We start from the raw sequence: 14393 nt of genomic DNA on the forward strand, positions 1-14393 counted from the left end.
AAAAAAAAAAAAAAAAATAAAAAGGCTGGGGAAGGCTACAATTCCACTTAGATTTCTTTCATATATGTATATATAGGGAAGCTTTTACAATAGTAGGACTCCATACAGCTTTTCAAACGGAGTTTGGTGTTAGTTGTCCCAACCATTTCCTTCCTTATCCTTCTCTCTCCTCCCTTCCCCCACTCAATCCTCCAATTGAAGTTTCCTTTTCTTTTCCCATAACATTATATTTTACTCCCCTTCCTTGGGAGGCCACCCTCCCCCAAGTCCCTTACTAGGTACCTAATCTTTGTAGTTATTCTGATTGTAGAACACATACTGAAAACTTAAAAGCTAACATCCACATATGAGAGGAAACAAAATATTTGATTTGGGTGATCTGGGTTACCTCACGCAGGATGATTTTTCTCTATCTCCACTCATTTTCCTGCAAATTTTATAATTTTGATGTTTTGAATGGTCAAACAATAGTTGGTTGTATAAATGTACCAGATTTCCTTTATCCATTCACCTGCTGATGGAGATCCAGGCTGTTTCCAGTGTCTGGCTATCATGAATAGAGCAGCAGTGTGCGTCAGTGAGCAAGCATCTCTGAGGTAGGATGTAGAGTCTTTGGGGTACATGCCCAAGAGTGCTATAGCTGTGTAAAATTAGAGTATAGCTTCAAAAGGAACCATAGACTATTTTTTTTTCCTCAAAGACGGCAAAGATTGCTTTTGTGAGTCATCAGAGCTACTAATAATGAAGAGTATGACAGACAAAGTAGTTTACATAAAACTAAGAAATCCTTATATTCCACTCCCTCTTTCCCACTGTTGTTTGCTTGCTTTTTTCTCTCTCTCCCAGACAGTTTTTGGCTTTGAACTCCTGATCCTTCTGTCTTTACCTCTCAAGTGTCAGGATTACAGGCCTGTGCCTCTATGACTGGCTGAAAATCCCAGTATTGTTTTAATTAATTAATTAATTAATTAATTAATTAAAATATGCAAACATTTTGTCTTTATGTGTGTATGTGCATCACCTTAGTGCCCAAAAGAGACCATCAGATCCCCTGGGATTAGAATTAACAGACAGTTGTGACTTGCTGCCGTTGTGGTGCTGAGAAATTAACCTGGGTCCTCTGGAAGTTCAGCCAGTGCTTGTAACCACTCAGCCATCTCTCCAGCCCCGAAATCTTTCTATTCTCATAAAATACCACTAAAAGGAAAAAGACAAGACACAGTGTGTGTGTGTGTATATATATATATGTATACACATACACAAATATATATATATACATATATGGGACAAGTGAAACCGTGTCACCAGACAGCTTTCTCTGATAATCTAATTGAACTAAATACAACTATCTTTTTTTTTTTTTGAGAATTTTTCCCTACCTACCAGTAACATTAAAACTCCTGCATCCTGGATAACAGTCAGTTATCTTACTGCTTTCATCTATTAGGTCCCTCTAACACTGAGCTTCAAAATCATTTATGCTACTTCCATTTTTCTTTAGATAGTCAGTCAGGCAAAGATTGGCTGAACAGGACACACGATGCTTTGCTTGATAGGACACCAAGCCGGGACCCCCTAGTCAGTGCCGACTCGTCTGCTTAGTACTATACAAGCTCATACTCTGCACTGCACCCGTGCTTCCTCTTCTGTAAGCAGTGGTGCTTCAGGTTGGAATCTACCTTAGAGAACGCCAGTGCCCACACTTGCCAGAAGTAGCCCAGGAGACAGAGAGAGTACGTACAGAGTGTTCTTTTTCTTAGACTTCGACTGGAAAAGGTGGTCTCTACGGCTTCTGTATGTGTGCTTTGAGAACAGAGCTTCTGGTATTTGGGTGTGGTGAGGTCCTGCAGATTCAAAGATGACTGTCATTGGAGGGTAGGTTTCCATCCCAGTTCCCAACATGGGGACCAGCCCCACAGGTAAGATCAGAGGCACTCAGGAAATAAACTACATTGCTTGACTCATTGTACTTGTGTGTGTGTGTGTGTGTGTGTGTGTGTGTGTGTGTGTGTGTGTGTGTGTGTNTGTGTGTGTGTGTGTGTGTGTGTTGGAGGGGGAGTGCTCATGCCATGGTATACTTGTAGAAGTCAGAGCACAGCTTGAGGGAATCAGGATTCTCTCCTACCCTGTGGGTTCTGTGGGTAAAACTCAGCCCATACGCCTGGCAGCAAGTTCCCTTTACCCATTAAGGTATCTTGACAGCCTTTTGCTTGTGTTTTTCGACAGTATCTTGCTGAACTTCTTGGGTTTCCTGGAGCTCTCCATGTTGCTCAGGGTAGCTTCGAACTCACCATTCTGCTTCTACCTTCCAACAGTGGGATTACAGGGATGTACTGCTGTGCCTGGCTCTCTACAGTGATTTCCAAAGAAAGGAACACATGAGGTAAGATAAGCGGGCTTAAAATTAGCCGATTGAATGCTTTTTGGAAGGTTTTGGAGTACTAAGCAGGAGTACTAAGTTTAGAGTACTAAGTTTGGGTCAAGCTTGTGAGTTAAGAATATCCAGAGGAATGTGAGCTAAAGGCCATCCTGGGCTGCACAGAAAGACCCTGATCAACCAATCAAAACCAAACACATATGAACTTCTCCTCCCCAGAACATACTGTTCTTTTAAAATACTCAAGATTGTCTGAGGAAAAAAAACCTAAAGGACATAATTCAATAAAGGATGTTCAAAGCCTATGAAATACCAGATAAGTATTGCTGCATTTAAATTTTTATTTTTAAAGCTGGGTGGTAGTGGACGCACACCTTTACTCCTAGCACTTAGGAGGCTGAGGCAGGTGGAGCTCTGAGTTTGAGACTATTCTGGTCTATGGAAAGAGTTCCAGAACAGCCAAAATTATGAAGAGAAACCCTTCCCCAAAACAGAAGAGAACAAAACAAAACAATTATTACCATTATTACACACACACACACACACACACACACACTGACACACACACACATACACACACACACACACGTAAATGTATATATATGAGTTTTGGCCTGTGTGTTTGTCTGGTGCCAGTATAGGTGAGAAGCAGGTATCAGGTTCCCTGGAACTGGAATAACAGACAGTTGTGAGCTGCCTAGTGTGGGTACTGGGATTTCAACCCAGGCCCTTTGGAAGAGCAGCCTGTGCTCGTAACTGCGGCTTGCTACATATTTTTATTGGAACTAAGCCTACTTAGTTCCAGTGTCAATGTCCAGCTACTTGCCCAAGTAAAGGATTATAACTAGTGCCACATTTCCCATGCTACATCACACACACATTCAAGGGTAATCCTGTGATATTAGAAAATGCTCCTCAGCTCTGTGGAACTGTTGCAACATTGCCCTAGCTGACATATGTGTCTGCATGCAAGTGGGAGTTCTCTAGCAGAGTCCCGGAACACAACGACCTGTCAGAGAATGGGTTTCTTGTACTTTGGGAAATACTTTGTAATCCAACTATAAACTAAGAGTGAGAAAGTTTCTCCAACTCATTGCCATAACCTATTGTTTCTCCCCAATTCCTCTCTGCACTGTGAAGTCCTTCCCATCTCTCACATGGGGAACAATCAAATACCACCACAGCCAGGTCAGTTACAGAGTGCTCTGCAATCCAGGAGATCAAAACCAAGGCTTAAAAGCCCCAAGGCAGCAGGGTGTGGCCACACATGCCCTTAATCCGAAGCACTCCAAAGTTTGGGGCTAGCTTGGTCCTACATATTGAGCTTTGGGACAGTCGAGGATATATAGAGAGACCTCCTCCCCCTTTAACACTCTCCCCACCCCGTCCCTACCCTATCTGTGCCTGAGACAAAACACAGTGATGTCATGGCCCACGAGATGGCTCAGGGAGAGGCAACTGCCTCAAAACTTGATGATCTGATTTTGAGCCTTAGAATCCACATACTGTAAAGAGGGAACTGACTCCTGAAAGTTGTCCTCTGACCTCAACACTCATGGTGTGGCAAGCACATGCTCCACACCCAGTAGATTCTTTTCTTTTCTTTTCTTTTCTTTTCTTTTCTTTTCTTTTCTTTTCTTTTCTTTTCTTTTCTTTTCTTTTCTTTCTTTCTTTCTTTTTTTTTAAAAAAGGAAATTAACAACTGAAAAATGAGTAAAGAAAATGTGGTACATCTACACAATGGAATACTATTCTGCTACTAAAAACAAAGACATCGTGTATTTTGCATGCAAATGGATGGAACATGAAAATATCATCCTGAGTGAGGTAACTCAGACCCAAAAGGACGTGCATGGCACATACTCACTTATAAGTGAATATTAACCATAAAATCCAGGGTACCCATGCTATACTCCACAGATCTAATGAAGCTAAGCAAGCGAGGATGCTTGACTCTCACTTAGAAGGGGAATAAAACAGTCACAAGAGGCAGATGGAGGGAGAGAACTGGGTTGGAGAGATGAATTGGGATAGGTTCATGATAAGGTGTGGGGAGGGACAGAAGAGATGGCCAGATGGCCATGAGAATGAATGGAAACCTGCAACTGGCAGGGGTGGCAAGGCAGGGGCCATCTCCAGGAAGAGACAGAGACCCAGGATAAGGGAGGCACCCAAAATCAATGCGGGGTGTCCTTAGCTGTGGTTCACAGCATTGGGATATGGAACCTGAAGAGACCACCTCCTGTAGCCAGGAAGGAACCCCAGTGGAGCAGTAGGGATACCAACCCACCTACAAAACTGTTGACCCAAAATTTATCCTGTCTATAAGAAATGCAGGCATGGTGGATGGAGCTGGAACTGAGGGAATGGCACCAATCCCTGACACCACTAATGATACTCTGTTATGGTTGCAGACAGGAGGCTCCACCTACGAGCTCACTCAGACAGATGGAGACACCCACAGCCACACAGTGAATGGAGCTTGGGGACTCTTATGGAAGAACAGGAGGAAGGATTGCGGCCTCTAAGGGGATAGGAAATTCACAGGAAGACCAACAGATTCAACTAACCCAGACCCTTGGGGCTCTCTGAGTCTGAACCACCAACCAAAGAACATATATGGGCTGGACCTATACCTCTCTGCTCATATGTAGCAGATGTACAGCTTGGTCTTCATGTGGGTCCCAAACAACCGGAGCAGGGACTGTACTAAAAGCTGCTGCCTGTACACAGGGTATGTTCTTCTAGCTGGGCTGCCTTGTCTAGCTTTAGTGGGAGAGGATGCTCCTAGTCTCACAGAGAATTGATGTGCCAGGGTGAAGGGATACTCCAGGGGCCCCCACCTGCTCAGAGGAGAAGGGGAAGGGGAAGGATTGTGGGAGGAGTGACTGGGAGGGGTGTAGTGAACAGGATGTAAAGTGAATAAGTAAAAAAAAAAGTAATAATTTAAAAAAGGAAACTTAAAAAAGAATAATGGTGACTTAATTGTTTCAAAATTGTCCCAGTAATTTGGTTTTTGTTTGAGACAGGGTCTGAGGTAGCCCAGACTGTGTTCGTACTTATTGTATAGTCAAGGTTGACCTACAACTACTGATTTTCCTGCTTGTACCTCCTAAGTGCTGGGATTACAGGCATGCAGCACTGTGGTCAGGTGATAATAATAATTTTATTATTAATAATACATTTACTATCAATATAATAATAATAATAATAATAATAATAATAATAATAATAATAATAATAATAATTTTGAGACAAGGTCTCATCAACTAGCCCAGTACTGCCTGGAACTAATGATTTTCTTGCTTCAGCCATTAATGCTGGGATCACAGGTTAGGTCACATCATGCTTTTATAAAAAGCAGTACTCTGTATTCTCCTTAATTTTCAACAACAACAAACAACAAAATCACTGATACTGGTATCCAGAATGGATAAAGCCTAAAAGTCAATCAGGATGGAGATCTGGTCCCATTTTGTAAGTGCAGGAGTTTTGTTTGTACAGACATCTTCCAATGGCTCCCAACTTCCTTCCTTCCTTCCTTCCTTCCTTCCTTCCTTCCTTCCTTCCTTCCTTCCTTCCTTCCTTCCTTCCTTCCTTCCTTCCTTCCTTCCTTCCTTCCTTCCTTCCTTCCTTCCTTCCTTTCTTTCTTTCTTTCTTTCTTTCTTTCTTTTTTTCTTTGGTTTTTCGAGACAGGGTTTCTCTGTGTAGCCCTGGCTGTCCTTGAACTCACTCTGTAGACCAGGCTGGCCTCGAACTCAGAAATCCACCTGCCTCTGCCTCCCAAGTGCTGGGATTAAAGGCGTGCGCCACCACCGCCCGGCGGCTCCCAACTTTCGTATGACATCCTTCACACTCTGCTGAGTCTGTTTCTGATTCCACAGATGACATCTAATGGTGCTTGCTTTTCTGTTAGGGTTAATGTCCTTCACGTTCTTTCTTGACTATAGTAGAAATTTCCTTTTACAGGAATCCTCTCTGACTTACAGTCAATAAATATTCACTTCACATATTTTCCACTCATATAATGGTGGCAAATTCACCCAATAGCCCTACACATAAAATATCTCTTACCTCCACATTCAGCTCTATGTTCTAGCAAAATTCTTTGACCTGTCAACACTTTTTCCCTTTCTATTTATCTTTACACATTTTAAATTCATGGCTAATATGTGGATGACGAGTTTTATTTGTCTGTTTTACACAACCTAGAATCACCTGGGAAGATAGTTGTAGCAAGATCAAGCTGGCCTTTGGGCATGTCTGTGGGGGATTATCTTGATACTGTGGGTGGTATCATTCCCTAGGCAGGGGTTCCTGAACTGTGTAAGGGTGGAGAAAGCAAGTGAGCTGTGCAAAGGTATGCTCTGCTCTTGACCATGGGTGCAACGACATGACCATTTGCTTCAAGCTCCTGTCACCTTGACCTCCAGCAGTGATGAACTGTGACCTGGAATTCTTTGTTGCTGTTATGAAACACCCAAATACTTACAGATAAAACTAGACTTTAAGTCCTTCTTATCTTACACTCCTTCCTCGGTGACCTCTGTGTTTAGCTGGAATCTGTCCTCACAGACTGTCTACTGGTAATTGACATGCACACTTGCTGATAGGGATAGATAGCATGCCTTGTGTCCCACACATACACAATCATACTAGTCTGGTTTTTAATATCGTTCTGCACTTGGTCTTTTAGACACCTTTTTCTATCTCAGTATGAATAGCATTTACTCTACCTCTACATACCTAGACAAAAGCAATTTAAAGGAAAATGGGTTTGTTCAGCTCACAATCCAGGTCACAATCCTGCTGGCATCACTGTGACATCACTGTTGGCGTCAAGGTGACAAGAGCTTGAAGGAATCGGTCATATCACAACCAGTTGAGAAAAAGCACAACACATGCCTTTGCTCATATTTATCATGTGTGCTGCTCTGATCATGTTTCTTCACAAACAGGGGTGACTTCTTGTAGGATAATGATTTCTGTCCCCACCAGTCTGGCTTCCATCCCCATCACGCATGCTATAGCAACTTCTGTTGCGTTCATTACCAGCTTCCACTTTGCTCTTTCATACTGATTTAAAAAAAAACAAAAACAAAAACAAAAACAGACAGGCTCTTAGGTAGCCCAGGATAGTTTTTCTGAGTTTGAGGCTGGCCTCAAACTCAGAAATCCACCTGCCTCTGCCTCCCAAGTGCTGGGATTAAAGGCATGCGCCACCACCGCCCGCCACGCAGCACTTGTTAAGCATCTGTACATTCTCCCTTTCTGCTCCTCCCACCCCAGCCTATGCCCATTAAGATTCCTCCTGCTCCTTACCTTCCCAAATCTCTCAGAACCATTTGGTCCCCACTTCTGCTCCAGCCAGTTGATAATCTCCTTTGCTTCTTCCTATTCTGTGTCCCCCATCTCCAAACCTTAGAGTTCTTTAGGCTCTATCTGGAACCCTTCACTCTGGATTCTCTTGATTTTCCTAAATGTTCCTAAAGAGCATGTTCCTAAAGGTTCCTAATGTTCTCCAAAGTCCTTCTCTTATCTAGCCCTGTGGAACTTTTCTGCTAGCTCGTGTTGGCATAGGGATTTAGCTCCGCGCCCAGTGTTGCATGGTAGAGTAGATACAGAACAAGCACCCACTACCCTCACAGACTTCTCACTTGAATGTACACCTTGAAAGCATCTGACATTTCTTCCTTTTTTTTTTTTTTTCAATTTTTTATTAGGTATTTACTTCACTTACATTTCAAATGCTATCCCCAAAGTCCCCTATACCCTCCCCTCCTCTGCTCCCCTACCCACCCACTCCCACTTCTTGGCCCTGGTGTTCCCCTGTACTGGGGCATATAAAGTTTGCAAGACCAAGGAGCCTCTCTTCCCAATGACGGCTGACTAGGCCATCTTCTACTACATATGCAGCTAGAGACACGAGCTCTGGGGGTACTGGTAGGGTTGCAGACCCCTTCAGCTCCTTGAGTACTTTCTCTAGCTCCTCCATTGGGGGCCTGATATAGCTGTCTCTTGTGAGGCTATGCCAGTGCCTGGCAAACACAGAAGTGGATGCTCACAATCAGCTATCAGATAGAACACAGGACATCTGACATTCCTAGAGAGACTGCATTACCTTTGCCTGCTTGCTCTGACCCTCCTCCCGAGACTCGGTACCCCAGGTATTTAGTTCGTCAGAAGGTCAGGATACCTTTTTGGATCCTGCTCTCCTCAGGCTGCTTGTTCCATTCCTACATCTCTCATCACGGTCACCGTATCTGCCATAGATATCTGCAGGGATCCTCCTGGCTTTCATATTGAAGCTCCATTTCTTACGTTGAAATGAACCCCTTTACCATTCATTACCCTTTACTCCCCAACGGCTTCCCATCATCACCTGCGCAAGCGAAGCCTGGGAAGACTGAGCCATGTTACTCCAACCTTTTTTCATGCTTAGATGGATTCTGCACCAGCCGCTTCACCTTGGACCCTTTGTGTCTGTGTTCTCCTCTGGAAAGCTGACTCCCTGGCAGTTGGCAGTTGGAGTCCTTTTCATCTATCAAGTTTCAGCTCCATCATCTCATCTCGCAGAACCCTACCCAACCACCTGATGGGGAGCAGGTTTCCCGTTCCACTACTGCGGCCAGTCTCCTGGTTCTTTTAGCCTCACATGTACCTCAGATAGGCGGTCACTAGTTTGTCTTCTCTGCTGTGTAAGGAGTATGGTCAAGGTCTTATTTACAACTATGTCAAGCCCGTAGTGTTTTGGATATAACATGTCCCTCCAACCATTGACTCCAAATTCCCAATTTTTTAAGAGGTAAGAAACTCAGACCCAAGCACTACCACACAATACTTGGATTGCTAATTACATTCTGGGGCCATAGGTTCAAATTCCAACTGACCCACTGAGTAGCTCGGTTGTTGGGAGCATTACTTAATCCTTCATTGTATGCCTGTCTTCATTTGGTGATTGGGAACTATAGCATCTATACCAGAAACATTTATTGCAAAGATTAATGGGATGCCTACCATGTGACTGAGAATTCTATGGCTCTCATTAGCAACCTGAAACTTGCTGTGTAGCTGCGGATCTTTTACTCCTGACCTTTCTCTGTCTTCCCAAGTGCTGGAATTACAGGCATGTACCACCACACCCACCTAAAACCAGGCTTTTAAAATCAGTTTCCATTGTAATGTTTGCAGCCCGGGAGTGGACCATGGAGAATTTGTATTTCAAGATGAGATTTCTGTTTTAGCTTTGGTTGTCCTAGAACTCACTCTGTAGACCAGGTTGGCCTCAAACTCACGGAGATCTGCCTGCTCCTGCTGGGATTATCAGCACGCACCACTTCTGCCAGGCTTATGGAGAACTTCTGCCTCTCACTGTTAGGGTATTAGCAGCTAACTGTAATCTTTGACATCAGAGCCACAATTTCATCACAAATGAACCATCAGTCACACTCAGGTCTGGACCATGTTTATTTATTAAGGTAAAAATAACAACGCCCCCCCCCCAAAGACTTTTTCTTTTAAAAGATTTATTATATGTAAATACACTGTAGCTGTCTTCAGACACTCCAGAAGAGGGAGTCAGACCTCATTACAGAGGGTTGTGAACCACCATGTGGTTGCTGGGATTTGAACTCCGTACCTTCAGAAGAGTAGTCAGTGCTCTTAGCCACTGAGCCATCTCTCCAGTCCCCACTAAAGACTTTTAACGTAACCCAATAAACAAGAGATTTTCTGCAACTAAATATTACGTTTTAAAAAAAGATTTTAAAAATTTTATGTGTATGTTAGCTACATGTAATGTACATGTACTTCAGACATGCTTGGTGCCCATGGTGGCCAGGAGAGGACATCAGATTCCTTGGAACTGGAGGAACAGGTAGCTGCCATATGGATGCTGGGAACTAAACTCAGGTCCTCTGCAAGAACAGGCAATGTTCTTAACTATTGAGCCACCTCTCCAGCTCCTATCTTTTTAGCCTTAAAGCAGTGACTAAGGGGACTAAATCAGGCCATTTCTCATTTATACATCAGACAGTTTTAAAAAGGGTAGAATTAATATTTTATTGTCATTTATAATCAGATGGCAGTTGGGTATAGACTCTCCACACTTCATAGTTTTTTGCAAATTAAAAAAGGTACAGGTTTTAAACAGCTGGTAGCTGGTTACACTTTTCAGAGCATGATTAGGCATATTCAGTAATAGAGGCTTCAAGCTTTTCCTTGTTAGCACCGGAGAATTCCCCCACCTGTTGAGAGATGAAAGGGCTATTAGCCAGGGCAGTGCCAAAATTCTATAAGAGGCTGTAATCTCAGAGAGAATGCAGAACTGGGGAGGTTTTACTTAAGCTTTCTCGAATAAGTTTAAAAAAAAAAAAAAACAAAAAACCAAAGAGTCAAATCAAAAGACAAAATAGCAAAAATAAAGAAATCTGGAGAAAAGACAGAGATCCAGCAAAATTTCCCCCAAACATAAAGACATCTTAATTTAATAAGAAGAGATGACCTGCCCAGGTCTAAGTATGCTGTGTAGTATGAATATGAACTAGCTGTGGTGATTTTTCTACTGTTCTTTAACAGACCAATTTTCAATTAGGCACTGCATATTATGTATTTATGTTCAGGAAGACATTGTCTTTTCTTTTCTGAAACCAGGTCTTTCCTGTGCCCAGGCTGGCCTCAGCCTCCCAAGTGCTGAGATTACAGCATCACCACAACTCTATTATCCTGAATGCAGACAGGGGAGACACTACTTGTGTGGACGTCACATCAGTGCTTTCTGCACGTGCACTATATGTGATTTGGCTGAAGTGTTATTTCTGGTTTTGTTTTAGATGTGGTCTTCCTTTGTAACCCAGGTTAGCTCATAAGTTACTATATATCATAGGCTAACCTCAAACTTGCAGCAATCCTCCTGCCTTGGCCTCATAAGCTCTGAAATATAAGCATGCAACAGCACACTAGGCTGTACATAGACATGAAGGAGAAAATGACAGCACCCATCTCCTGAGTAACTCACTTCAGCCATTTCTGTGTTCTCTTTCCTCTCATCTCCCTCGATGTTGAGGCAGTTTCTTTAACAGCTCTGGCTGTCCTCAAACTCACTTTGTAGACTGACCAGGCTGGCCTCAAGCTCAGACATCCACCTGCCTCGGCTCCCTGAGTGCTAAGATCAAAGGCGTGAGTCACTGGGGCTTACTATTCTGTCGCCCATTCTGACCTGAACTCTCAGCAACCTTTCAGGCTACCCAAGTGCTGGGATTACGTGTGTGTGTGTGTGTGTGTGTGTGTGTGTGTGTGTGTGTGTGTGAGAGAGAGAGAGAGGGGGGGGGGCTCAACACCTAGTCCCAGATTTTTTTGTTTGTTTTAAAAGACATGACTTTTCTGTGTAGTCCTGGCTGTCCTGGAACTCCAAGATCCATATGCATCTGCCTTTGCTGCCCCGGTGCTGGAATTAAAGGTATGCATCACTTATGCCCAGCTCCACCTGGTGTTCTTAAATCCAGATCTACGTACCTTTTGACCCTTTTTATAAAACTGGAAGGTCGGCATGCATTTGACTTCACAGTCTGCAGCAACATCCTGGGATGTGGGGAAGGTAGTCAGGGAGAAAGGATGAAAACAAGAATGTGAACATTAAACACAGATGGAAAATTCAAAAAAAAAAAAAAATTCCTCTTTTCCCTTATAAACCCCAAACCTCAGCCTCAGAACCTCTTAAGCACACCAACACAATTGCAGATAAAAGCCCACTGTGCTGCATTCTAAATTAAAACATTTTACTAAGATCTACTACCATTAATGGGCATTAATAAAAAGAATGCTAATGCAGTGGCTATTAACTGTTTATAATTCAATTAAGTTCTTGAACAGTTTAGCATGAAGAGGAAATGACATATTCTTCTGCTCCTCAAAATTAGCAGGTTTTTTGCTAAGTTTTTCCAGTTTTATTAAGGGGCAGGGTATGTACAGATGATGACTGTAAGAGCTGGATAATTATTATTTGTTGATTCTGGGGCTGGAAGCTAGTGCTTTGTACATGCTAGGCAAATATTCTATAACTAAGCAGTATTTCTAACCCTCTGAACAGGATCTTACCACATTGCCAAGGCTGGCCTGTGAATGAAAAAAAATATAAACAAGGAGACTTGATTGCTCCTAGGTATGGTGGAGAAGGTTTACTGTAGATAAAGGATGAATATAGCCAGAGAGAGAGAGAGAGAGAGAGAGACAGACAGACAGACAGACATATCTGGGAGGAGGTGGAGGGGAGAGCCAGGAGGCTAAAGGGTTAACAAAAAGGACTAGGTAACCAAAATGGCTGGATTCTATAGGGAAAGGCAGCTGGGGGAAGAGCAGCAGTGTCCTGACTGGAGAAGTTTAGGGTAAGGGGCAGGCATGCCAGCCTTCTCTGTAACAGATAGGGACTGAGGGATGCTGGGAGAATCTGTCAGCTAGGTCTGCTATGATATGTTAAATAGGCACCAGTTAGCCAGTGGCCCTGTTAGTTAGGTTTGAAACCTAACTGCCTCAATTCAAGATCCTCCTGCCTCAGCTTCCTGAGTGCTGGGAGTATAGGTGTGTACACCATGATGTTGGGCTCAGGGCCACACATTCATACAACCCAAAAGTTACCCTTAGCCAAGCATGATGGCACACACTTATAATCGCAGCACTTGGGAAGTAGAGGCAGGGGCATGAGATGTTCAAGGCCATCCTCAGCTACATAGCTACTTCAAGGCCAGCCTGGGCTCTAAGGCCCTGACTTCCAAACAAACAAACAATAAATCCTTGGATATGGACTTTGTACCCACCCCTTTACCACCCCCCACAGTAGTCATTGTATGAATAATATTTTATTTGTTAAAGATCTTTCTATTTTTATTTATGTGTATGGCTAGTTTTATGTCAACTTATCACAAGCTACAGTCCTCTGAGGGGAGGGAACCGTAGCTAAAGAAAATTGCTTCTGTTGCTGTAGGTAAGCCTGTAGGGCATTTTCTTGATTAGTGTTTGCTGTGGAAGGATCACAGCACACTGTGGGTGGTGACACCCAGGCAGGGGGTCCTGGGTGCTGGAAGAAAGCAGGCTAAGCAAGGCAGGAAGCAGTGTCCCTCCCTCATGGCGTTAGTATCACCTCCAGCTTCCTGCCCTGACTTCCCTGTGATGGCATGTGACCTGGAAGTGTAACCAAAACAAACCCTTTCTTCAAGTTGCTTTTGGTCATGTGCTTCATCACAGATCACAAAACCCAAGCCAAGGCAATGCATATACACCTACGGGTGTCAGATTCCCTAGAACCCGAGTTTCAGGGAGCTACCTGATACTGGTACTAGAATAAAACCTGGGTCCTCTGCGTAAGCGCTCTTAACCACAGAGCCATCTCTTCAGCCCCAAGTGAACCATACATCAAAGCAATTTGATCTGACCTAGAAATGGTGGCATTTTCCATCGCACTTGCAGTCCTCACTCCTCACGTATGTACGAATGCCACCCCCCACCCCCCATCTGCTCCTCCCATGCACCAACTCTATAAGCAGAACTCTTGACTGTGCTTCGGTCTCATGACTTTTGGGCCATCAAGCTCAGCAGCCCTGCCCACTCAGGGCAGCCTCCATATGCCCCGCCCGGTAAGGCCCCACTTAGAGCTGCACTCCTTACTCAGCATTGAAAGAAAGCTGTTTTATGGCGCCTATGTAGGTCCTACAAGTGTTATCTTTTAAATTTATGTAGACTAGAGAACAAGATAGACCAGCAACAGCTTAACTCTAGACAGTTGATTATTAACATATGGTTAAATAGTCTTGGCTTAAAACAATGTTTTAATCAATGTAGCTAATATATATTTGTACAACTTTACTAAGATATTTCTCTCCTCCTCTCCTTTGTTTTAAAAATCATTGTCCAGGGCTGGTGAGATGGCTCAGTGGGTAAGAGCACCCGACTGCTGTTCCGAAGGTCTGGAGTTCAAATCCTAGCAACCACATGGTGGCTCATAACCATCCGTAACAAGATCTGA

At 43.5% G+C, this 14393-nt stretch overlaps 1 protein-coding gene and 1 long non-coding RNA gene across 2 annotated transcripts in view; one reads left to right on the forward strand and one right to left on the reverse strand.

Moving 5' to 3' along the window:
* LOC115064262 overlaps positions 1-4876 on the forward strand; it is a 25153-nt gene extending 20277 nt beyond the window's left edge. The window contains exons 2-3 of the long non-coding RNA XR_003844108.1: positions 2316-2383; positions 4792-4876. This is a non-coding gene — a long non-coding RNA (uncharacterized LOC115064262). The remainder of the gene's footprint in view (positions 1-2315; positions 2384-4791) is intronic.
* Positions 4877-10412: 5536 nt separating this feature from the next.
* Positions 10413-14393, reverse strand: part of Txn (thioredoxin) — a 13137-nt gene continuing 9156 nt past the window's right edge. The window contains exons 4-5 of the mRNA XM_021200698.2: positions 11891-11956; positions 10413-10623 (exon numbers count right to left, since the gene is read on the reverse strand). Of these exons, the coding sequence (XP_021056357.1) occupies positions 10561-10623; positions 11891-11956 (129 nt within the window). The 3' untranslated portion in view covers positions 10413-10560. The remainder of the gene's footprint in view (positions 10624-11890; positions 11957-14393) is intronic.

The sequence above is a fragment of the Mus pahari genome, chromosome 6, assembly GCF_900095145.1.
Source record: "Mus pahari chromosome 6, PAHARI_EIJ_v1.1, whole genome shotgun sequence".
Classification (NCBI taxonomy): domain Eukaryota; kingdom Metazoa; phylum Chordata; class Mammalia; order Rodentia; family Muridae; genus Mus; species Mus pahari.